The sequence below is a fragment of the Apteryx mantelli genome, chromosome 2, assembly GCF_036417845.1.
Source record: "Apteryx mantelli isolate bAptMan1 chromosome 2, bAptMan1.hap1, whole genome shotgun sequence".
In the NCBI taxonomy this organism is placed as follows: Eukaryota; Metazoa; Chordata; class Aves; order Apterygiformes; family Apterygidae; genus Apteryx; species Apteryx mantelli.
In genome coordinates this window covers 38,249,323-38,276,575 of record NC_089979.1, presented here as the reverse complement: position 1 = coordinate 38,276,575, position 27,253 = coordinate 38,249,323, and the positions used below count along the sequence as shown (strand labels likewise).

The 27,253-nt window shown below is 37.6% G+C and overlaps 1 protein-coding gene across 4 annotated transcripts in view; it reads right to left on the bottom strand.

Annotated features, from left to right (window-relative positions):
• Positions 1-27,253, bottom strand: part of NKAIN3 (sodium/potassium transporting ATPase interacting 3) — a 364,344-nt gene that overhangs the window by 174,126 nt on the left and 162,965 nt on the right. For all 4 annotated transcript variants that reach the window (XM_067290496.1, XM_067290494.1, XM_067290495.1 and 1 more), the window contains exons 2-3: positions 11,858-11,995; positions 2,101-2,181 (exon numbers count right to left, since the gene is read on the bottom strand). In XM_067290496.1, coding sequence (XP_067146597.1) covers positions 2,101-2,181; positions 11,858-11,995 — 219 coding nt within the window. The remainder of the gene's footprint in view (positions 1-2,100; positions 2,182-11,857; positions 11,996-27,253) is intronic.

Here is a 27,253-nt window from a genome sequence, read left to right as displayed (position 1 = left end):
ATGAACTACATTAACATATCTTGCTAATAGCAACATTTCTAACACATCTGACAACACAGGAACACAGTCATGGAAAGTAATGAGGAAATTTTTAAGCCAACATGCTTGGTAAAATGTGGGTCCCAATTAAGTCAGTGTCAAATATCCATACACTTGTAAATAGGCAGGTTTTTATGAATACAGTGCAAAAAGACTGCTATCTGTTAATGACCACATAATCTCTAGCATAATTTTCACAAGTAGCATTAAATGGATTCCAAATTCTGTAGTTCACTTAACAAAATTCTTGATTCTGCTATTGCTAGCTTGGTCCTGATACAGATGCCTTTGAAGTCTATTGTACAAGAGTAGTTAACTTCCATGGAGATAATTTTCTGTGTATCACCTGGTAGAGAAACTGCTTTTCAAAATGTTGTAATTATAGAACACAAGATACAAGTTCCACCAAAATTCTAGGGTCAACATAAATAAATAATAAAAACAGGGATTTTTCTTAACTGTTGACTTATACCTGTGATACTGTTTGCTTGCCTTATGACTTGTCATATGTGATAAACAAAAAGACCAAAAAGTGAAACAGTGGTGGAACTGGAAGTTAGAGGATTTCAAGTCATATATGTTGTTTTATAATCCACTCACTAATGGAAGGGGTTTGATTTTCTACTTTGGTTCTCACTAACTCAAGGGTCAGACTGCAAGTTTCACTTACCAGGCAATTGGATAAAAATAGTAGGGATGGTCATCACCTAATTGACTTAAAAAACAAACTCAATGTATAATGTAAAACGAAAAAAAGAACAATTACTTTGGACATTCATCACTTGTGTGTTGCCCTTCTGTTCATCTAATAGATTTTCAAATGAGAACATACCAGCATTATCATTTACTCTGATCTATGAAGTGCACTAATTTTCTCATCAAGCCCATGACTTCTGGTGAGCAATGTCATACTTTGAGAAAAAATAAACAGTTGCAGCTTTTTGTTATGAAGTTTTATAACCAAAAGAAGCTATCATTAAAAACTTTAATTTTGAGCTTTAATTTTAATGGAATATTTACTATCTGAGCAAATTAAGTTTTATATCTTATTAAATGGGTTTCACCAGATTTTTGTTGGTTGTTATCCAAAAGCTAGGAGGTTTAATGGTGATCTCAATAAAGGATGTACATCACAAATTTTCCCATCTTAACTGAGTCATGCTAACAACTTTCTAAAAGCATTACATGAATTAACATTAAGGTAATTAATATTGCTAAGTCTATGACTATTAATTCTAGTAATTCTACAACATTTATTCTAGTAATAATACTGGGATCTGCTTGTGCTACTGGCATACTGTGCCTGAAATTATTTAAATAAGACTGTAGTAAACAAAGATCAAGATAATCTATTTCTAACAGTAGGATGAAAATCAACAGATATTGTATGGAACTCACTGTGGATACAATGCTAAATATAACCTATGCTAAACATAAGTGCTACCTTGTATGATTGTAACATGTAACTTGATACTTCCAGCAAGCTCTTCTGCTCTAATCAGGAGTTTGAATAAGGAATCAGGGACCTAAAGCACTGAGTGCTAAGTAATGGAAAGCTTTATTCAGATGTGAAAAAAAGTCATCCTTTGCCATTTGTTCTTTTTTATAAAGAATTAAAGTTCTCACTATGAGACCAATTTGTTCAACAAGTTATTACATTAACCTGCTTAGTAATTTTCTTTAGCTGCTTTCAAAGCAAACTCAGAAATTCAAATACATTTTTCATACACACTTGAAACTTCACTCAAAATGACACAGTCTGTTTTTCAACAATCAAAAAGAACCTTACATTTTCCACTGAATACCTTTTTTTTTTTTCCAGATGGTACTTCAGAAAGCAACTGTTATTCAGATTCATTGCATTTACGTACTTCAAAAATACAACTATTTACAATTATAGAGAAGTTCAAATACTAGAGTTCTCTTTGGAGGGGAGCTCTGAAGTTTAGATTGTGTGTTCAAACAACCACATTTTTCCTCTATGGTTCTGGGCTTTTAAAATCTAAGAGTTCTGATATTAAAACACCCTCCCATAAACCTAAAGAATGATAAGTGACCTACCTTAGAAAGTCCGCCTACTTCCAAATAGAAGCAGATAATGAAAACATTCCAGGTGACCCACAGGGCAGTCCACACCGTGTACTAAACACAAAGCCAGATGAAAGCAAAAAAGACAGAAAAATAAAATGTGAAGATGAAAGGACTTTATACTGAGCAGATCAATAATAAAAAAACTGGTATCAGTAAGTATTGTTCTTCTGGGAACAGTCAAGCAGAGAGAGCTCAGAAAAGGAGTTCTCCCTGCAGAACTCCCCTAAGAACCATAGGAAATTACAAATCCAATATGCTTTGCTGCTCTAAATACCTACCAATAAAGCAGATTTATTCTTTACAGTTTTATACTTTTCTACTGATACTAATTAATTCCAAAATGCTGACCTAAACATAGTTTGGGGGACAACTGTAAGTCATTTGTAAATCACAATTTAGCTCTGTTAATGGATATTCCAATTCAAATGGATATTCCAATTCAAATGCACTATATCCTACAAAATATTATGAAGAAAGACATATGAAAACAACACCAAGTTAAACAGGAACTCTGTTGATCTGATATTTGGAACTTGTCTGACAATGAACAAGTAAAATTAAAGTCAAGTTTGGTCTCTTAAGGGTCTTTCTGTAGAAGGTATTTTAATTAAATTATTATTTCAGCTGACTGTGTCTGGCTCATTAATTCTCCACCCCTTGTGGCCATGAACATGAGCCTAAAATGCACCCTTAACAGACAGATGTGTCCAGATCTCTTCTGTGATCTTCAGTGTTTTACATGAGTGCAAGAATGAACTCATATTCCACCCGCTGCGTGAATGGGAGATTAATTGGTCTACTATAAATCATCATTTATATTTTAATCATCAGCATAACTAACTGGTACTATTTCCTTATTGATGCACTGTTTACCTGTATATGACTGTAAAACTATGCACAATTAGCTGTTCAAATAACACAGATCAGAATCATTTATGCCTGACTAGCTAAGTGCATGCTCAGCAACGCTGGAGCTACACCCACCTAAAAAATGTAATGAGAGGCCGCAGTCGCAGTGCCACTTTACATTTATATGCTTATAACCTTCACAATGGAGAACTGCTGCTAAGTGGCTTTGCAAGTCTAATTAGCTGTGACCAGGTCAGACTAATATGCTATTGTTTTGCTTCAATATACCCAGTAAAACTCAACACCCTAATTCACAATATGCCAGATCCTATTTCCATTCCACGGGTGCTGTCAGTTTGACTTTGTTGTGCAGCTTTCAATTATGTTTCCCTCTTTCTTGCCCTCCCTATAGTTTATAATGAAAAGATTCAGTTGAAGAAGGTTGATCTTTTCCACAGTTTGATTACCCCCATATGCTATGCGCCCTTGCACTTCAGTGGTTTCTGCATGCAAAATAGGTTAGCGGGTTTAATTTAATTTCTTATGAGGTACTTAGGATGCCTGGAGATGTCCATTGCATAAGAAGTAGATAATTAATACAGAAAATAAGAGTAACAGTCCTGGTCCATTTCTTCTGGTTTACAGAGAAGGGCTGTATGGCAAATGAAGGCTGGGTTATTATAAAATAGACAAAGCTGCTGTGGTCTGAGAGCTGTATAAGGTCTGTACTATTAATATGATTACCATATAAGAGGATATCACATTTTATTACATTTGCTGACTTTGTAGTAACTCATCGTAAGCCCTAGATTTTCCAATATATGTCCAAAGAACTTCAGGTGCAGAGTGTCCAAAACTAATGAATGTGTAACCCACACCCCAGCTGCTAGAATTTTAGTCATATTTAGGCTTAGCTGTTCATAAAAATCAGATTTCAGAAAGCTCAGGAGAATTCCACCTTTTAAAAAGGAAATTTTCAGTCATCTGTCCATGAATGAAATTTGGCATCACAATAAAGGCAGATGTACTTGATTTGCCAGACCAAGCCAAATCCTTAAGGGCCTCACTCTGTTCCATGGGTACCAAAGACACCTCTGACCCATGTGGGTAAAAACCATCCCAGAGTGCTTTTTCAGGCCAAGCTACTATGTTTTACAAAGTCAGGATCAGTCAGTTCAGTTACTTATCCGTTGTGACAGTTACTGAAGCAGAATTGCAGATGTGAAGCAGAAACGCATCTTGAATCCCAGCTATGGCACAAGAGAGAGGATCTTTCTACTGTCTCACTGAACTACAGGACTATAAAATTAGGCCCCATTTTACTTAAGAACATAATAATTACATATTTAGCAGTTAGCACTACATGAATTTTAAAAGTGAGAGAGTTATTCTCCACATTTGAAAACATGCCTTTTTGATTACACAAGTGGCATCTTTTCCTCTTGTATAGCATCATAGGTACTTACAGAAGACTACATTAAAAAAAAAATTAAGACAGCAAAAGCAAAAATCAAAATTAGGAAATGTCAGAATGTGATCTTAATTTCCCCCTTTGTGGATGTGCAATATAGTACAATATTTAATTAAATCATCATAGGTAAATTTTTATTCTAAAGCACCCTAGCTCACTCAGTACATTTTATTAGCAGCTAATTCAATAGTTTATTTCTCTTTGTCAATCAGATCCTGCTCTGAAGACAGAATATTAATTTCCTCATGAAATTTTCTAAGATGCTCATCACTGTAATGTGTGAGACCACCACAAACATTAACTAATTTATTTTATGTTATAAGGGAATGATACAGCCCTCAGAATGCAAATGGTGTTCCGATACTTGCAGAGATTACATTCAGAAGTATTCATACATTATGGGCACCCAACCTGAGATACTTAAGGCTTCATTTTTCAGAACACTCAAGTTTATATGGCACTTTATAAACTCAGTGTTCAGTTTGCAGTGGCTGAGCATTCAGTGCTTCTGCAAATCAGATTACAAACTCTCAGGTCAAGAACCCAGAACACAAGGAAGAAACAGCTACTGAAAGCAGGTGAGAACTTTGGTTTAAGTGGCTTGCTTTATGTTCAAAAAGGTTTCAGTGGCTGAGAGCAGAGATAAAATTCATCTACCTAGCACAGCCTTTGACAGTCTCCACAACAAAAGCAATCCTTTCATTTCCACTTATATCCTCCTATCCTGCAGCCACATGCCTCATTCTTTTTCATTTTCTCCAAATCAAGTTTGGATTCTATAGCTTCTATCACCAGAAAACCCAATAAATGTCTATTCTGTCAGTTCCAAGTGAAGTGTCCTCTATAAAAAAATATTGGCATGCATCCATGCAATTCCAAGCTGAAAATATAGAAAAGGCTCAAATTAAGATTGCACAGGCAATCTTTAATATTATATTTTCCTAATTTTTGAGTGCTTGTTCCTGAAAATTGATAATGCTTTTTGAACATCATGTGTATATGTGTAAATTTATATGCATATAATTTCCTAGCTTTAAAAACAAATTATAACAATATTTCATTATGTAGCATCACACTAACACCTGCTTGGGTCACTAAGAGAGGCATAGATTTTACATCTATCACAAAGACTCTCGTTTGGGCAAGCAGAGTAATGGACTGCAGTACCAGCTTGTTGTCCTCCATGTGAGGAGAGGAGAGGAACGAGAACATGTTATATATGCTGTCAGACATCTGCTGTCAATGGAGGAATAGTTATAGTCAGGAATGTCAGGTCCACACTGATTCGCAGCGCTCATTTCCCCCCCAAGGCTCCTCACCTAATCTGATTCACGACCTGACTTCCATCAGCACTTCTCTGCCCCAGTCCCATTACTGAGTAACTCAACCTCTGCTCCGTGTCCTGAATACTACCCTGGTGGTCCTGCTGTACCTGCACACTTTTATCCCATCCATTTCCAGTGACTGTAGCCCCAGTTCTTTGGCCAGCCACGTTCAGTCCCTCCTTGGCTCATCCAGTCTCATGTTCAGCATTGAAACCCCAGATCTGGCATGAAGACGGAATTTTCCGCACAGGTCCAAGTAATGGGGAGAACTGAGAGACTTTTTTTTTTTCCCATAGTACACATCATGCACTACTTCTTAAAAATCATCTAGATATTTTCACCTAACAAATTCCTTCTACTGAAAGAAGCTATGACACTGGTGATAATCTTTGCTGCTTTCTCCCTATGATGTACTACAGAATGTCCAACTTTTGGTCTTTTGCACTAAGGATTGCACACTGAATGGGGTGAGGAAGTATCTGGTGCCTTGGCATGTGAAGAGGATACTCCCTAGACATTACAGGTAAAATGTCTATTAAATTATTGCCTAACTCAGGATGTCACTTTCAGATCCCCTTTCTTAATGTCAGCCTCTCTATAATAATGATGCTTTTATAATTCTTTTGACTTTGCAGTTCATTTGCATTTTGAGACTGCCACAGAAATACTTTTTGTGTACCAGTGAAATACAGCCACTTGCAGAATGAAATGGCTGCAATTGGATAGGCACAATGTCACAAGGTTATTGAGAAAAAAGGAAGTTTAAATATTACAAGGATTGTGGGATAAGTTTAGCTTTAATAACTAAACTATCTCAAGTGTATATTTAATTTAAAATGCAGCACCCCCTCTTAAACAGTGTCTTGGTATTAGGATGAATGTTGGCTCAGTGACACTTCAAGGGAAAACCAGCAACTAGTGAGTCATCACAACTTCTTCCTGTAGCACCTGGGTGTGCCTTAGAGGCATCAGTACTTACAGAGTCCTACTTCATTGTTTTTGTGGAACATGACAAGAAAAGTAGCATGAATTAACATGATGGAACAGTAACAGCTCAGGAATTACCAGGAAGGATATTCAAGGAGTAGCTTTGGGTGCTTAAATATTTCACGTGTATTTTCAAATGGCAAGAATGTTTGCACAGCATTTGCATGAATACTGCATAAAGTAGTTCTGTTATCTTTTTTTTTTTCTTTCTTTTTTTAAGAAATTGCCTTCTGGCATTTCAGGTGTACACATTGCCACAGTATGAAAGCAGCCTATGTATCACATTATTTAAAGGAATAAATTAAGCTAAGTGAAGTAGAGATTTCCACTTTAGATTTCCCCTACTTAAGCATCTTATTTTCATCTCTCACTGTTCATTAATACATTTATGTTCGGCTTTGGGCCAGGTTTGTGTAATCTTAGTTATACGACTCATCATTCAGAAGGCTTTTGAAGTTCCATATCAGAAGTAGGAGAAAGGAGGGGGAAAAAAAAAAAAAACAAAAAAATCTTTAACAAGTATTCTGTCATCATCTTTAATCAATTTTAACAGCCTGAAAATCTTGCCAGTGATGGCAAGTTCTGTCAAGAAAGGAAAAGCATGCACAGGGAAATGGATCACAGTATAACTCCGGAGCTGTGTGACTGGTATGTTACATTGTAATTAGAACTCAGATTTATCTGTTCCTTCTTCTTTGCAAACATTTATGTAAGTTTCAAATGAGCTAATAACAGGAAATTAGGAATCAGCTTTGCACTTTTATGTCCCCTGGGAACTTTGGACTGATTTAATTCAGCCACAATATACTCAAGTACTGAGAATAACACATCTGCTTAGTGACAGGCCAAATTGTTCAACAAAATTGATTCAAATTAGAAATGAATTACAAAAACTATTAAAATAATTATTGGATTTAACTAATCAGGACATTTGGAGTTAAGACTCTTGCTCTCTCTCTCTCTCTGTTTTCTAAGCTTCTCTGAGGACTCAGAATTTTACGTATGAGCAAGTACAATTCCAGATCTATATCTATTTCTATCACCGTCCTTATACTCCTAGATCTGTAGGACTGTAGACTGAGAACCTCAGACATTACCTTTGAAGACACTACCTGGAATGACAGTTGTAGCTGACAGAGATGCTTCATGAGTCAGCCATTGGGTTGCAGCTCGCAGAGAGTGGGGCATTTATTCGGCAGAAAGTTCTCAGTCTGAATTTTGTATCACTCAAGGCATGAAGCAAAACTTATTTCTTTACTCAGACTTTTCTTTTATAATGGTTATGCTTGCGCTGCACTGAAATAAATGACTGCAACTTATGTAGACATTAAATGCTAGTGTAAACTAGCTAGCTTGGGTTTAATGACAACAAAAGAGCTCAGAATCATCCGGCTGCTTTTGTGTTTATCCACCCTCTAACACACTGACCACCCTGAGCTCTGTGGCTCCAGGTACCTGCACCAAAAGCATGCTCAGTTCTTTCTGCAGAACTACAGCCTCATATTTGACTGCAGTGTACCTATGCTTCATGTTATGGCACGACACGAAGCCAATCTTGTATTGGCATCAGTTCTGACATAGGAAAGGAGAGAGGAGAGTTATGCATATAGTGGCAATAACATTGCTACACAAAAAAGCTGAGTAACATGCAATCACAATTATCTTGAGGGTTTTAACAGATTCATTCTTAACTCTGAACTATCTTGAGTTGAGGCCGCACATGTAACATATTTATTCATTTCCTTCCCATCCCTGCTGCATGTTAAAGTGACATGGCAGCATAGGATGGCAGAGTGAAAGCTTCTGTTTCTAGACAGAGAAACCTCCAGTCACAGCTTTCCTCACCCATACAATACATTAAAGGTATGTTGAGGTCAAAGCAGGCCTCTGGAGCTGACCAGCCTAAGTCAACGTCTCCATCACAGTAGGATAGAATATCATAGGGACAAAATACACACATATGCAACAGATCACTTATCTGTAGACACTGACCTATTATTGTATATGACACGATTCTTTCATTACTTCATTTTTTTGTGCTCAGACAGGATCAAATGCACTAGCAAAGCTAATTTCAGGGGAAGTCTTAAGGAAAAGATAATGGATGCTTAGAATACTTTTCCTGAAGTATTTGGTTACTCTTCCAATTAAACTGGATTTAAGTAAATCTGAGCCAGAAGCTGGCTTACATAATTGGACTACATAAAAGCATGATTCAACACATTTCTTTTGCCAAAGCAAACTGAATTCTCACTCAAATATGGAACAGGAACCACAGGCAGACTATTAGATATAGTTGAAGATGCAGATATGGACTTGGAAGCCCATGAAGCTTCTCAATGAATTTGGAGCCTAATTCACCACTGAAAGCCCAGGCAGAAAACCTCTCTGCCTATTGTCCCTAAGTAATACTGAAATTCAGGACTACTAAAATTTGCATTAAACAAATTTTGTATTTGAAACCATTGGTAAAATTTTACCTCTATAACAAGTAGAGTATGATTTTGGAATCAGGGAGGCAGTCTGTGTCCTTCCTTGGGAGAAACACCTTCAGATTCCCTTTTCCCTTGGTGAAGACAGCCTGGAGCTGGCACTGGAAAGGGGTCTTTACTGTCTGTACCACAGACTTCTTTAGGGCTTCTGAGGACAGTTGCTTTTGGCAGAGCCCAGCTGCAGCTGGCAGAGCCCTAGGAAGAACAGCTTCTGGGGGAGCATGTGTTACTGGAGGATCCTCAGGCTATAGTTCAATGAGCACTGTAAGCTGGCATAAGCCTGCACTGCTGCAGAAAGAATTGGTGCACTTTCCCTCTTCCTCTGGTTGCTTGCTCCCATTTCCCCTCTCTCACCTCCTCCTTTATGCTGGAACAAATCATGTAGTAAAACAAGTCAGGGAGCCGACCTGCACTTAAATTAACATAGCAAAAGAAAACAGCTGCTTTTCAGCTGGATATGCTTCTGGTTTGCCAGTTTATCAAGTGACTGCACAAACACTTGTGCTGGTGCAAAAGAAGGAACAGTACAGGGACTGAAAGCAGCAGCTGAGTAAAATTGTTACTTAGGCTGCCTTGAGGTATTCACTGAATTCAGCCTGAGGGTGAAGCTAAACACAAGGCTGAGCTGCCAAGTTTGTAGCTACTGACATGGGCTGTCTTGCATCTCCTCCTTTCCCCTCCACCTCTGCATTGCTGTCTGTGACACTGTACAGTCCCAGCCCCTGCCTTATGCTGGCCCAGGCACTCATCTGAAACCCCCCAGACTGGATTCAACTCACCAACCTAGCAAAAAACTCTCCACTTTTTGCTAGGTTGGTTTTCTGATGTCTTAGGACTTGAATCGACTTACCAAAGGATCCAGTAGACTACCACCAGAATTGCTAGAGAGGGATTTGGAGAAATATTTAGCCAGAGAGAGGAAAACTGGGGAAGAATGAGGAAGCATGAAAGATATCCCTTCCGCTGGTGCTAAACAATGAGACTGGTTCCAGACAGCTTGTGTACGTTCACTCTTCAGACTTCAGATTTGGCTCAATCTATTCCTACTTCACTGGGAGCCTTACATTAGTCAGGATACAAGCTGTTCTAAAGTCTTGACCTTCTCAAGTAGTGAGTATTCACACTGAGTATAACATTTAGCACCTAAATATATGCTTAAATTTAAGATCAGATTGTGAGCTCAGTTAAATATGAGAATAAAATATCATGTTGGGGTGATTCTTTAATTATAGTGTTCTCTGCCTCTACTCTAAAACAACCTTAATATATTCTAAAATAATCATTTACATTGGAAAAGACAGAGAAGCAGTCAACATCTGTTGCCTTTCATTCAGAAAACAAAAATAGAGCTTCCACTGCTGAACAGCAGAACTGCACCTGAGGGGCAAGAAGTTTTGGGTTGTTGCACTTCAGACACCAATTTCTTATGTAATTTTACAGGTACTTACCCTCACTTGCCTCAACTGTCTCTTATATAAAATGGAAAACATGAAGCAGAAGGGTGAGTCATCAATATATGGATGTAGGTACCCTGCTGCCCAGTTCTCCAATGACAGGTATTAGATAAAAATGCTATTATTTACATCAATCCATTTTCAATTATTTATAGTCTGCTTGTGAAGCTTAGATAATGTGAGTATTGAGAACCTCAATGTTACCTTGGATGCACTTTTGTTCACTTTTTCTTTTAAGACATGACAAAGAATTACAGGATTCCAGGCTTGACTAGAAAAGATGAAGCTTTTTAAGTATTTGTTTAATGAGTTTTCCCCAGGAGACATTTATTTCACTCTTTTGTGAGGAAAAAAATACTTTAGCTGCTTAAAATCCATTACTAACAACATAACTGAAATGTCCAAATATAGACACTGCCAGGTAAAGGTGTAATATTCATACATTAAGGAGAGAATGTGGGGGAGGAACATGGATATTTCTGATGGCAGTTCTCCTTATAGCTCTGAAAGATTTTTTTTGTTGGCTATTTTGAAAACATAGGAAGAAATTTGTGGAGCTTCAAGTTGCAAACATCAGAGACAATTTACAACAGTTTAGGGTCAGGGCCATAAATATAGGTCTTGGTGAAGTTAGACATAAGTAAGAGGGAGATTTTTTTGGAGCCTATGGGTCCCAGGACCATAGGAATTTCTACAATAATTGCTTCTATCAATTTGATGAAGACGTAGGTAAACTTGACCTGATCATAATAAAAGATTTTTTCAAATGGCCATGGATTCAGGTTGTCTATAGAAAAAAGATCAACAATTTGTATCTCTTCTCTTAATTTAATTTATGTTTAGTCTAATTGTAGATGTTCCCATGATCCATCTAAAGCTCTTTTAGTAATCTTAATGGTATCGCAAATAAGAACACAAGAACTTGTATCACAGTTAAACACTTGGTAGAACTTTCTCTAGATCACCCATTCTTGATAGCTTCCAAAATCTCAGAAATGTCACTCAGTATTCCTAAATTTGCAAAAAGATGTAGAGACCTCAAAAGTTTTTACAGAAAGGACCACTGGGTGTCTTCAAGCCTAAGAAAATTCTGCTTTGTAACGGCTTTAAAACCAATTGTAAATATAATAGATAATAAAGGAGACTTACCACAACTATATACCGAGGCCTAAACTGGATGGTTCCAAACAAACCCAAAATGACAACTATTATTTGTAGGAAATTGCCAAGGATAGGAGCCCATTGGAAACCAAGGAAGTCAAAGATCTGTCTCTCTAGTGCTGCCAGCTGTAAGAAAACACATAAACAGAACATCCACATTTTAATTATGGGTGAGTCAGAATAATATTAGTTTTTTTTATTATTTGCTCCAGGCTTCACCAGACTGGAGTATGGCAAAATTCTGGAAACTATGGTTGTTGGGTGTATTCTTTGTCAGTGTTTCCGGTATATTGGTATCTGAATGTAGCTACTAGTCAGCATACAGATTTCCTAGTGATAAAGCACTGAGAGAAACTTTAATTCAAGAAAATATTTGTAAAACCTTCAAGTAATATAAAACTACCTCACAACTCAAATATTGGCAGGTTTTCTTTTATCCTGGTATGTTGGAAACTGCAAGGCTTAAAAATATTTATTTAAATACAAAATTTGCCTAAAACAGATGCTTGCTTAGTTAGAGCAAATTCATGTGAACCTTGTTATAGTTACTGAATTATCATCATGCTCCTTCCTTCTCCATGCCTTCATTTTCTTATATTTAGTCTCAGTCAGACCGACTGCAAGTCTTCCTTGAAGGCAGATATTTTGGCCAAAAAGGGCAGAGAAAGCTTATAGAATCCCAGATCTAGTTATGTGGGTACATTTGTGGGAATTCCCTAATACAGGAATTGAGAAAGACTGCTGGAAACTCCTCACTAACTGAGGCATGGAAGCAGGATCAGGGAATGAAAGGCTGCACAGTGCTGTAGAAAGTTGGAAGATCTTGGAGTGAGGTGCTCCAAAACTGCCAGCCTGAGAGCCAGCTGCAGGCTGCCCAAAGGCTGTTAGGGTACAGCAAATCAGAAGGACACAGTGGCAGTTTAATGATTCTCTCCCTCTTGCTCCCTACGCTTTGTACTTTGGGGGTGGATTTATTTGGGTGTCGAAGGGGAGGGAGTTAAGAGGCAGCAGCCTTCCCCATTGCATCAGCAGGTGGTTCTGCGATTAAAATTCTCCTCTTGCCCATCCCGTACGACAGTTTCTGAACACATCCACATCAATGGCAGCATTATGATTTTTCTGCAAATCCATTTTCTGCTCATTTTTGACCATCCAGCCTATTGCTCTAAAGATATTGAGATCAGCTTTCATTGCAGCACACTTGTTGAAGTTTAAACTTGGTTCAATATTTTTCTTTCTGTGGCAAGACATTTTTGAGCAGCTAAACAGAATCCTACTGAGCAACAACTGAGTTTCTATTCCTGACAGAATTTATTACGCTTCTACTTGATTTTACTACATTGTTACAGACTTTAAAATTTACTGAAATATGCGCTTAAAATATTTATAACCAAGACAGATGGAGTATGCATGGCTCTATGAATACCAACCAAACTATTATCATATGTGGGTATTTCACAAAACATTTCATTTTACACATAATGGCCAGATTCAGTCCTCACTTACAAGATGTGGCTTGGTGTAGCTGACAGAAGAATCCATCCTTCCTGTACAAAAATCATTCCATACATCTGTAATGAAAATCTTATTCTCTATGCTGAGGCTAATAAATATGATAAATCTAAACAACTAAATCAATCATCACACAGTAGACTATTAATATTAAAAGGATGTTAGCCTGTCGGCCATAAAAGATGCTACTTTCTTAAGAGAAACAATCTTATTCTTTTTGATGCTGTAGGTAAGGGAGAGTCTCAAAGGGAACAGCACTCCCACATGAGTGAAGTTGTTGACTCATGTGGCATTAGTTTTCTATCCTGCATTTGTTTACTTCATACTCTGCCCTCCCTTCTCCTTTATTCATGGCCCTGTATCATCTCAGTCAACAATTAATTGTCTTCCTTAGGCAGACAGAAGTTAACAGCCAAAATCAGAAAATGACATATTTACATGGGCCTCAGCAGAATTTCAGTCCCTAATGGTGCAATCCAGGAAACCACACTCAGTCATTACCTCGTCTAAAAGTACATGAGCTTCCTAACTGGTACACAAAAGCAATGACTCTAGTATCATTTTCATGGTGTCTTCACCTTATAGCAGGTTCAGGAGCACCATAGTAATGGCCTAGTTGGGAATTCACCAGGGAATCCTCAGAATCACTCAGTCTTTCAACCGCTATCCAAATGGGCTCCCTCAGACAATTTACATGACCTAACATTTGTGAATACCCATGTAGCTTCCCTAAACCACAGGATACATAACACAGTGCAATACAACGGTGCCCCAAATCCCATGCATGATATGGTAGACAGTTTCAAATACTCAAGGTACTAAGATTCCTATGTCCTATATCACGTGGGAATCTCATTTATCACATCCATGGCCAGGGCCAGAGCCTGTTTCATTCCTACCACTGCAAGTGGAGATCTTCTGGGGTCAGCACAGCACCACATCATTCATGGGCCACTATCTTTTAGACACAATGCGTCTCCCCCTTTTCTTCCTGCAGCCCTGACATTACCAAAAGAGCCGAGAACAGAGTTGCCAAATCGGCCTAGAATCTGCTTATCGGCCACCTCTGCCCTGCCATTCATTGAGATTCCTACGTAGCCAACACCATCTCTTCTCTCACACCAAAAAATTGAGTGTGCCCTGAAATACTCCCAGACACTGTAGCCAGCTGGCTTAGAATTGCCCCCCTGCCCTCTAGTGAAGTGTCCTTGTCTTTGAAACAGGGTGGCTGTGTGCAAACTACCTACTCAAAATTGTCCCTGGTCCTTGGGGGACCATTTCAGGAGACTGCTGGTTAGAATGAGCCCAGTTAACATGAGGGAACTTCCTAAGCACGCACAATGGCATGCCACTGCTTGGCTGCTTCCCCAGGCACACTTGAATTTGCTTGTGTAGAGAGCATATGGCTCTGCTGGAGTGGCAGTTGAGGAAAGTCATTTCACACAGATGGTTTGCTGCAAGAGATGGCTGCTCTTAGACATTTTATGCTGTGTTCAAACACCTACAGCAGTCTGAAAGACAAAAGTCTGCAGCACAGATGTGAGTGCAGCTATATAGTGTGCATCCCTCCTTAATTTGGTCCTTAGGAACAATCTCTCAGAGCTATGTAGATCTGGCTTGACCTGTATGACTTTAAAGTGCTTTAATGCCTGAAAGACATATTACTGCAATGCCAACAAACACAGCCACTGCACTTTTCCAACAGACCAATATTAATGGGCCTAGTACTCAGCTCATGACCAACCTGGATCAGAAACAAGGTTTGCCTTCATGTGTATCTCCCTGATTTCTGCCAAGCAAGCTCAGAGAACACCAAACAGGACTGGACTCCCACAAAATATAATGGTGGTCACAAGTTTCTTCCCAAATATACAAATGTGTATATACTCCATATGTATAAGTACACATACAAAACAAAAATTAGCCCTTTTATGGGTTACTGTGGCAAAGGCACCCATTTAAAACATAGAGGAATGAGGTTCAATTTCCTCTACTGCTACCTACAGAGGAAGTACCCTAGGGCATCAAAGGGGACAGCTTCTACTTGAAGCTGTGTCACTGGGAAAAAAAGAAAAAAGAGAGTACAAGCAAAAAAGTGAGTCTATAGTCTACTGCTTAGAGGACTTATCTGGGATTCAGAGAGCTGCTACTATTTCTTGCCTGCAGGGCTCTTTTTTTATTTTTATATACAGTGACAGCATGTAAAATACAGAAAGAGTCCTGGGAGCAGGAAGCCAAACATATAGCACCATTCCTTTCCCACTGACAAGTGCTCTCACCATTGGGCTATGCAGTAAGACTTTCCTGTGCAGCTAAGTCTCATTTATTTTGTTCTTGTTGCCAACACAGAGTAATTTGTCTCATTCCTGAAGCCCACAGAATACATTAGTGGAGAAAAAAACTTAAAGAAAAGAGAGAGGTAGGAGGCATGTCTATCCTACTCAAATTCCTATTCTATTCTAAATTATACAACCTTCTTGCAGACACTGCAGATAGAAATTAAAAAACTAGTAATTCATGATAATGACAAAGGAAACATATTTAGTTCTCGCTTCTTTATACCATGAGGAATATGCACTAAATAGAGATAAGTGCTTCTGTTCTTATTTCTGTTATTTTACCCAAAAGAATCCCCAAACAGAGGTCAAAGCCACAGACCTCTTAGCTTTGTGCCAGTGAATAAAAGCTGCCTCTAACCCAGTCTATGATTTAGATAATTTATTGCACAGAAATAAACAGAATGGAATGGACACAGGTTGCTGTGCACGATAACAGACTGTCTTTACACAGACATGAAGATCCAGTAATCTGTATTTGCATAGATCCAGAATCCCCGTAGACACAAGCAGCTATTAGAGGAGCTTATGCTATGTGGTGCAATTGGAAAGGAGCAGACATTATGATAAAGATAGTTTCAAGTAAGAACTTGGAGCTACGTGTCTGTGAGTGCTTTGAAGTGTTTTCCAAAAACATTTTGATAATAAAGAGACCTTTTTTCCCAAATACATTTTTTCCCAAAAGAATTTCTGTTTTCATCATTATTTTTAGATTCTTTTGAGAAAAGCCAGAATAACTAAACCTGAAGGCAAGGCAGCGGTTTTCAAAATTAGCTGGCTCAGGTTCCATGGATAGAAGTGGCAGATTGCAAGTTAGTAGGGCAGAAGGATCTCGAGGTTGGTGAGATGGAGTATGTTTGATGTGACTGAGATACTGTGGGGGGTTTACTGTTTGGTAGAAGGAGGCAAAGAAGTCACATCACTTTCTTAGCAGGCACATGTGTTGGTAAAGGGTAGCAGCTCCAGCGCTAGTTGTATCCAAGCCAACAAATGTTAGGTGTTTCTTTCATAAATTGTTGTTTGATGCTGTTATTTAATGATTAACATAAAAGGGGAAAAAGTGCCCGGACCTCTCTGGCAAATAAAAGAAGAGGGTTTTGAAGAGGGTTTTAGTTTGTTTGAAAACTAAATATTGGGGTTTGTTTTTAGTGAAAATGCTGTCCAGTTGTGTAAAAAATTTTCATGAATACTTATAAAGAACATCAAAGTTGATAGGAAATAACATTTTCTTATCATAACAATGCTTGGAAAAGGAGAAATAATATTTCTTATCAGTGCTCCCAAGGAAGTTATACAGTGCCTTGTTATTCATCATCAGCAGCAGCAATCCTACATTGTAAAGAGCACAGCTCAGGAGACTGGCACTAGCAGTGAAATGCTCTAGTGGCACTGTGTCAGATCACTTAATGAAGAATGTGCCACATTTTTCATGTTATTTTACCTCTTTGTTTCACTGAGTCTATCAAACATTCCCTATGTCCCTCGTTTAATAGAGTGCAAGGAAAGGGCACTGAGAAACAGCAGCACTGGGCTGCCTTAAAGTTGCACATCTAGACTGAACTTTCTCATCCGGTCATGGCCAAACCTTTTTGTGTTAAGAGCAAGAAGTTGAGGTCAGCTAACCTGTCTGAATTTTGAGCTTCTTCACTTTAGGTAGATAACCAGATCATCTGTACAGCACATCTGGGAAATCTTGAACAGAAATATGGCTGCTGTAGCCTTAGTGCCCCATATGCTGCTTATGGTGAAGTAGTAACAAAATAAAGGGTGAGGCAGCAGACAGGAATGCTCTGCAGAAAAAAATTGTCAAGATATTCCTGGTGAATAGAATAGTGAACAGAGAGATCAAAGATATTATTAAGAGCAAGTTCCAACCAATAGCCCCTAGGGAACAAAACCCTCTTATAAATGCTCAGGTCCTATTATACTTTCGAAATACATATTAGAAACTGAGTGATGTGCTACCACAGCAGAGTTAGGAAGTCAGCCTTTCAAAATGAATGTAAAAACTTAATTCCTTCTTCCATCAGAAACCTCATGGAAAACAAAAGGAAAGACTTTTAAAAGGCTTAACATAAATGTAAAAATATAAAATGGCTTCATATAAAAATAAAATGTTAATGGCATATAGAAATATCTGTAAATTTGACACCGTATAAGTCACTGATTTTACAAGACTGGGAAAGTATAATCTCCTCTGCATTTGATTATTAAAAATCTGCTTCAGTTTGTCAAGCAAGACAATAAGTAATAGTAATTATAGTAAGCAATTATAAGTAATAAGTGATTATAACAACTAGTAAAGTGTCCATTCTGTATCTAGCAAAATTTTATTCAAGTAATCTAACAGTAATCATGAAATTAAGCATTTGCAGTTTCCTAGTTGTATAACTGTATGGCTTTGAAATCTTTTTTGAAATAAAAACAACTTTAAGATCAATTAAACTCTCCCACAATTAATAGGAATTCCCACATCAACTGTGTGTTTTCCCAGCTTTCAGAAAGGAAGAAAGTTGTATACAAAAAATGGTAAATCCCAAAATTATGGTCTAAAGGACTCATATTTTAAGTTCAAGTCAGGAATTACCTAAAACAATTGAATTATGCATGTAAGACTCCATTTTGGCTGATAATACTAAAAATTATCAGAGGAGAAGTTCTAAGGCCCAGCTCACCATACATACTAACTAATGGTTCTAAAGATAAGATTTGCTTTTTATTGACAGGTGTTTCATTGAGAAAACATTTTTGCAAAACCTTGAGGCAAATCCACAATGTTCACATCTTTCTTTTGAATTATTTTGGAGAATAAGCACTTTCTAATCTAAGGGAAACAAAATCATCAAAAAACTCTCAAACTAGTCTGGCTAAAACCCCACTATTTTAAAGTAAAATATTGACTTATCAAATGTTAAAATCCAGAATTTGTAACAAAGGACTAATAGCCGAAGCAAGAAACAGGGAAAAAATAATTAGTTGAGTCAAAGATTGACCAATAAAGCATAAAATGCTTTTATATGGATTCCATATTTTCCCTTATAGCTTCAGAATTTTACTGATGTGTTTGACTTCGGGAAGAAGGAACATAAGATTTAACATGAAAGAAATGTCCGGTTTATAACAGAGGAGTGGGAGGGTGGTGTCAGATGATCACTCTTGATTGAATTACGCTATTTAGGAAGTTATTGTCCTTCTGCTAAAGGTTATAGCTTCCTTACCTGTGAGTTACCACCTTCCAACAGAGGCTTCATAACTGAAGATGAGTGCAGTCTATGTTCCAATGCAATGTTAAAATTTTACATAAATCACTTCTTTATACCTTCAGTGACAGTTAAAGCAATCATCTTACCACAGAGGAGATTCCCATTAGATTTTTAATCATCTGAATTCACTTGTCTAGGTGAAATACTAGCTTTGGGGTGATTTTAAGATGGTAATCCCTTATAATAGCTCACTAAATACCTTTATAAGATTATGTGGCATGAAGGTTATTGAATTTCAAGGAAGGTTCTGAGTAAACCACTAGTATTTATAGTAAGTTCAGTTTCATGGGACAAAAGAGAAACTGCTAGCTTTCTGACAAGTAATTGTCAAAGAAAAAAACTGATGGTCTAATACCAAAAGTGCCTTTGCAGTATTGGTCAGACAGGTAATTGGCTGTCAGTTGGGTAGCTGTGAGACTGGATGAAATATAACGCAAAAGAAATATATGGCATCATTGCTGAAAGAGCTCAGTACGAAGAGTTGTAGCAAAGGTAAGCGAAGGCCAAAGAACAGAAACAAAGAAAAGAAGGGCAGATATGAAACAAGAAAAGTCCTTCTTTTTAAGGGAGTCTGCATTGCCTTTCATCAAGGAACATTATTCTTATTTATCAACTATTCAACTGAAAATATTAAGTACGAGGTAATGGTCCTTCCAATATTCTTGTAAGTGTTTTACTGAATAAGTTCATTTAAGGAGAATGGTAGTGATAGTATGCAATATTACTGAAGACATCACTTGGACAAAAGAGTTCTAAATACTTTTCTGAAGGAAAAAAATGTCACTCATATATACTCTACTAGCAGTTCTTTGAGAAAAAGATATCTTAAGGAAAAACACGTGTAAATAGCAAGCAGTATACATTCAATTGTTTTTGAAAGTCAGCGCACTATATTAGTGTCTCAGAACCAGCCACTGCTACTAGCAAACTGTTGATCTCACCTGAGAATTCGGTCCAGAGTATAGTAAAGGGAGCTAGTAAATGCCAAATCTTAGAAATCAATAAAAGTAATTATAAGATATTGAAAGGATTCTCTTCCTTAGCACATACTTTTCTCTACATCTTAACAAATAATAATTTGTTTTTAATAGCACTATCTAATATTATCAGACAGGCACAAAACAAAGTTAATTCTTAAAGGCAAAATGTTTTCCGAATCATGTGTACTACAAAAACCTTGTAGCTATACCAGTGATGTGCAGGAAGCTTTAGAGTGATGTGTCTGATATGAGGGTGTTATGTGCATTCACCAAATTGGGCCTGAGCCTCCAGTCTTGGCTCAAACAAAAGTCCCATCGAAATCAGCAACAGCTGTGATTGAGGCAAGACTGCAGGACCTGGCTCAGAATGGAGATAGTGAATTATTTAAGAATCTCATCAGTGTGGAAGGGAGAATCTGTTAATATTTCTTCTGCAGGGTACCCTGACTTCAGTGATAGAAAAGGCTGCATCAAATCTCGCTTCCCAGAACACTACGGGTGCCAGTACGATATACCCCAGGCTAACTACTACATCTGTACCAAACAGACGCTATAAAAATGCAGTTACAGTCCATGGGTAGCCAAGATAGGGAAGAAGCCAACTACTGTAATAAAACCCCGTAGCGCCAATTCGTTACAGCACAGTGATTTAAGATTGAATTTCAATCCTCCAATGAAGCTGTAACCAATCCCAAAACACTAAAGTCAAGCCCCTTGGCTGGTTGACCTGTACAATTCTACAAACAGCTGGAATGAACGTGCTTATAATGACATTTAAGACTCCCTTGGTTGTTTTATTTAAATGCCAGCACATGTAGAGCAAAAGACGGCATAAGAGATGGTTATAGGTTAAAGACCTTTAAAGATTTCTATCTTATTATGAATGATAAAGTTCATGTGAAAAGATACCAGAAAAAGGGGGAAAGCAAGTTAAGATATGTCTTTTTTGTTGTTATTACACGTTACACATGCCATGGCTTTAATCCAAAAGAACCGTTTTGTCTGTTGTACCATCATACCCCTTCATATCCTTAAATCATAACTTCTTTTAATCATAATTTTAGTCATTTATTTGCATATTCTAACACATTCAGTAAAACTTTTAAGCTTTACAGACTTCCTCAATCACTACTTAAGGAATGGTGAGGCAAAGCAGGTACTGAGAAATTAACACTGGTGAGAAACTGAAATGTTTACTATTACTTTGAAGTAGTAAGGCATAGAGGAGGTAACTGGTGATGGCAGCACTGGATAGCAGTGATGCTGACAGTCCTAGATCCATCCTAGATTCTGATGATGATGGTATCCAGCCAAAAAAAGAAGAAAACAAAAACAAAAACAAAAACAAAAAGCTGAGAATGCTTACTGCAGGATCAGAACCCAATGCACTCCTGACATGAATAAACAGGTAGATTGTGAGTGTGCAAAGAGAGACGCTGTGGGAAGGGCACCCAGACTGCAATGCATGAGTCAAACTGAAATCTCCATAAGGTAGATAAAACAGTATTTAGAGCCGTTAGGAGATGAACAGGGAATGAGGCATACTCCTTTTGGCCAAAGAACAACCCCCCAGTCTTATGAAATACATCAAGGAGCCTTTAATGTCCTATAAACCCTTAGATTTTAACGTATTCTCCTAAAGAAGACACAAATTAAACCAGATGGAGCTCTATTTACATGACTAAGGAAGATGTGTGTTCAGAATTCAGTAGGAGTCTGACAGAGTTCATTCAAGGTCTGAGTTTAACTGATTCAAATTGTTTGATATGAGCTTTGGCATAAAACATCACATGGCACAGAATGGCTCATGACAAGCCTTGTGAAACATATGGTTTCCCACAGGATGGTGAATCTTCTGCTACGATTTAGGTTTGTGGTTCCAAAGAGACTGTATATTCCATCTTAAATCACCAAGCTCTCTTCAGGCAAAAATGAAGAATTAAACCAGGCAGCAAAGAAATAAAAATCATGTCCTTCCTGTTATCCCTAATCTGAGCCGTAGAATAAAGCCTACTCCCACAGCAGTGAGGAGTTCTCACTCCTGCAGGAATAACTTTACTTTTCTTTCCCAGAAACTTCTCTCTAGTACCTCTCTGGAGTTCCGGCTATGCAGAAATAGAAGAAACAGAGATTGGAGCTGCTTAGGTTCTCCAGATGCACAAGGGAAAGAAGAGCAGATTAGTACAGGCTCAGAAGTCGAAAGATATGTCTAAAGATTTCAGTGCCTGCATTGCAGTTCATTCATTTGGTATTAACTGCAATGTTCAAGCATACCAGAAACAAATATGGATCCTTTGACCATAATCCAACATAGATTAGAAAACTTTCTGACACTATATCATTTCATGTTGCCACATAAAACAGACAAAAGTCCTTCCTGTTCACAGCACAGCAACAATAATCCTCAACCTCATGAATTATTTGGCCAAGAGGAGATGTAGTAAGGGCAGAAGATGCGCCTCCTACTTCCACATGTGGAAGAAGCTGTTGCCTTTTCTTTGATGAGAGGAAAAGATGGAGGGAGCAGCAAATTCACCTGAGTCTCTTCAATAACCTTCTTTATCATTGCCTTTTTTCTTCCTCTAGAGCTTCGTCTTACCTTCACAGGCAGCCCAGCTGACCTCTTTGAAATAATACAGCACTCCAGCTCACACCAGGAAAGAACAAGTCAAATGAGTTTGTTCATGACATTATAATTGACCAAGTCAATTTACAGTTGTTAAAAAGGTAAACTGAAGTAGCTGGACCTAAGGCAGCAGCATTCAGAGCAGTTCCATTGTTTGGAAAATAACAAATACAAAACTGCTCTTTGTTCATTCTTCTGTATAATCAAGAATATTTAATGTTTCCAGCAGTTTAGCCTGCCATCTGCTGAAATCCCATAAACTCTCAAAGCATAATGCAGGGTTTGGACTGGTTTACATCAAGTTGCATCTCCTAATCTTTATGGAACCAGGCAACATTCTGCATGTGAGAAACCAGTGATACTTTGTGGCATGTCCTTTGCACTATATCTTTTTTTTTTTTTCCTTCTTTCCAAGTACCATTTTTTTAATATAAAATATCTGATCTTGTAGCTTGGATACATATACAGCATCCCATGAGCATCCTCATACCACCTGTTATCAACAAAAAGTAGGACAACTGTTTTCTTTTCTTTTTTTAATCTCTTCTACTAAGTGAAAGAAAAGGATAGGATTGAATAGAAGCATGACAAATTATTTTGGCTAATTATTTTGTCTAAAATAATTTATCAGCAGTTTATCGTACAAATACCTTCTTATAGGGAAGGGCTATAAGAAAATATAGGGCTATATTTTATAAAGCTTTCTGCAGATCCTTCTGTGAGGAAAAGAATGAGAAGGGTGAGAATGAGTACTAATTTCACTGATATGAATTATAGGTTTACTGGAGAACTGGTAAGAGAAAGGTACTGTGTTAATGACCAAATTAGTGTCTGTGTCTGACATTTTAATCCTGTTACTTTGCTACTTTAAAAATAAGAATGCTAAAGAGCACTTAAAGTGAATGTAAAAAGCAGGGTTTTACAAAATCTGGCTATAAAGGTGCTACTCAGTGTGCCAATTCAATCTATTCATAAGGTGGGGAAATAAACGTAATTACCTATGAACAGAACCAGTTTCCTCCAAATAGGGTTTGGGATGCATCTAGCATATAGATATGCTAAAGGGCATTTATGGCTTATATAGCCATATAAGAGCATCCCCATTAAAAATAACAGGAGGGCTGAGGTTGTTCTCAAACATGGAAGAACATAACTAGAATTAGAGGTGGGGAACAAAACAGCAATATCCTACTGTAAGTCCTGATCTTTGACATGTATTCTAAGACTGGCCATTCTCTTGTAGAAATAAAAACCTAAATTCCTATTCATTTCTGTGATTTTGTAGCATCCTCACTGAATGGAGAACACAATTCTGAAAGTATATATAAATGACATATATGGTTTCCCAGCAAGTCGTTGACAGGAGCATGGAACACTGAACTAGGTCCTAAATATAAGAGTGTCCTGCCACAAGGATGGCATCCTGTGTTGAGTGCGGGAGACTGCTGAAGTTGGCTTTCTGGAAAACATTGCAGGATTGACTGTGATAGAGCTACAGTGACTAAGTGATACCTTTTGGGTCATCTAATCTAGTCTGCTGATATCAAGAGCAACCTTGCTCTACTATTCCTTTTATGAATTTTTCAGGTTTTATTTAAATTAGCTTGTTCCCACTATGCTTTCTGGAATATCATTCCAAAATGACATATCTTTCAAATAGTGATACACTGCATCTGCTTCGGCTTGAATTCATCTTTCTTGAACATTTTTGAAAAGAACTCTTCTTGCTGTCCAGATAATTCTTACTTGTATCTTTTCCAGTCTATTTTCATTTAATATCAAATAAAGATATGCCAGTATTTGTTTGGCACTAACTGATAATCCGTAGTTCATAAAAGAGACAGGGCTGAATAATGACCTAACTAAAAACTAGCACTTAGGTATAGTTAACTTTTAGGGCCATTTTGAAACTCAGAGTATATAAAAAGACATGCAAAAGTTCTTCATATACATCATATTTGAAACTGTTTCATAAAATAAGCATAAATGTTCAAATTGTTTAATCTTAATTTTTCTAGCCTAAGATTAACAGATCTTAATTCATCTCTCAATGACTTAATTTGTTTTGTTACTCCCATCTAATCCTCCAGCTTCTGCTTTTTCTCCCTTGAATAACCTCTCATTGACAATCACCACTGATTCATCATTGGGACTGTGGTGTTTCTAAAAAGTTTATCTAGCCTCGTCCCTACAAGCCACAGATGTAGCAATTATCTCCCTTTACCTTCACAATTCCAGCTGCTCTCCATTAGTTCCACTTCTGGTATTTTAGTATACTGTACAAAAAGAAGATGATAGCTAGTGAGATTCAGTGGAGCTCTTAATTTATCACAGCAGTATTCTCTCTATTTATCCCATCAGTCAAATCTTATCCAGCAGCTCTTTTGTCCATTTCTAAGCTCAGTCAGCAAACAGAAATAACCAAACTTGTCAATTGTCTCTCAAAGGGATTGGAACATCACAAACTAGTTAAGGAAAGCAGGAGGCCCACCATAATTTCATGAAATACACCAACACTGTTCAAAGGCTAGACATAAGTATACCTAATTACCATAGGCCAACAGGAAGAGAGAGACTGTTCTGCAGACAGGCAATATGATAGATGTCCATGGTACAAGGGTTCTACCTTGGATTTCAGGGTACAGACCTCAAACATTTGCAGAATTCCCCAAACACTTGTCCGTGCATCACCAGAAGAGGATGTCTGTGTAGACACTACATACATTGTGCTCATATATACCTGCGGTAAGATGCAATGGCCTTAATTAGCTGTAAAACTTGTCACTTCTCTGCAGCCTCTTTTCTGAGCTGGAATAAAATACCGTGCTGTACAAATAATTTGCTTTGCACAGGCCATTTATGGATAGCAAACAATATTAGAGCCAGGGTGCTATGTAAAAGACACCACACAGTCACCTTCAGACATGATCTTTACTGTGACAGATGCTGTGCAAAACCTCTTGGATATCATCTGAAACTGTACAAACTGCTCCACAGAAACACAAAGAGATGAGATGGTTTTACAGAAGACTAGTGCCAAAATCAGTGCATAGATCCTACTTGAGAGCTGGAAGGGCAAACGTGTCTGTTCACAGATGCCAGCAATTTCAAAGTCTTCTGGAAATACACACATGTACTTTCAGATACACACGGTAAGGCTGAGTTCTTCCATTCAGATATTTTAAGCACCCCTCAGTATACGATTTCTAGTGAATTCAGAAGATGAGCTATGACAGTAGCTGTGGAAAAGAGGTAACTTTGTGCAAATACAAGAGGCTCCAAGGCATTTTTCTGTCATCAAAGCATGTCATTATTATTACTGTGGCAGAGCTGATAAGACTAAATCAGGATCAAAGCTATGAACTTGAGTTAGTTAGTATTTCATATGGGGAAAAGGGGACAAAACAACGTTTTCTTTTGAATAAGAAGCTAGGACAAATTTATAGCAAAAGCCTGGAAAAACTAAGGGAAGTCATGTCAGGGCCAGAATGTGACATCCTCATTCTCAGGAGCAATCCCAGTGAAGTTAATGAGGTTCAGACACATAAGAACTACAGGGTCACATAAATGAATGGTAAGTGTGCTAAAAGGGAAGAATTGCCAAGCTCACTCCTAAGCAGTAAACAAGGCAAAAAAAGACCTTTTTGATAATCTCACTAGTTCATCGCAGCCTTATGTAATTTTTTTTATAAAATCATGATGCTAGCTTAACTGAAATGAATGGCAGGTGAATCAGAATCCAATTAAAGATACTTTCAGTGAAGAAATGTGCAAGACCAACCAAACAACTGATCAGTGAATTGAACACAAATTTGAGAAGTAAATATATCTAAAGGATCTGTAGAGGCAGAAAGTATTGCTGGCTCCATTGTTTAAAAAAAATTACACTTGGGAAAAGCAGCTCCTACCAGAAATGTCTAGTATTCACTATACCAGAAGGCTACTATTGGGACCTTAGGCTACAACGGGACTTTGGGATGAGATCACCTAGAGATATTTACTGTGCTTAACTGTTGAAGTTCATGTTAATGATAGCACATGTGGTTGAAATACAAGATCTAGGTGACATTGCTCATGTCCTCAAGAGCATTGTAACGTAGCAATATCTATGAATAGAAAATTAGGAATGTTTACTTTGCAAATTAGGAATGTTTACTTTGCCTAGTTTTCTGCAAAAGAGACAGTTTGCCTGTTCACAGTTCTAGAAAATATTCTGACCAGCCCAACAAGTGGAAGGCTGGAGAGAATATATGTACCAAACTGAACTTTAATAAACTCCATGTACTTCAACACTTTCAAGAACTTATACCATTTATGTGTCAGCAGATTTTGGTGACTGTGGTACAGTAATCTGTTTCCTGGTGGAAGGAGGGTTGTGCTCTTCAAATTTCAGTGTTATGACTTGATTTCAGGATTCAGCAAAAAAAAGAGATGAATCAGAGATTCCAAACTCTTATTTGAAAAATAATACTATCAACAATAAGAAAAAGTGATGGGAAAAATTATGACCATCAAGTAGGTAAGTTTCATCTTTAGTGGAATATTTCTGTGAAGGTCTTACTGGTATGAAAGTCATTCTTAAAATCTAGTAAAAAGAATCTTTGAAAGGACTTAGCTGATAAGTTTGTTATTTGCCTTCCTTTCTTACTCACATTTTTTCTACCCAG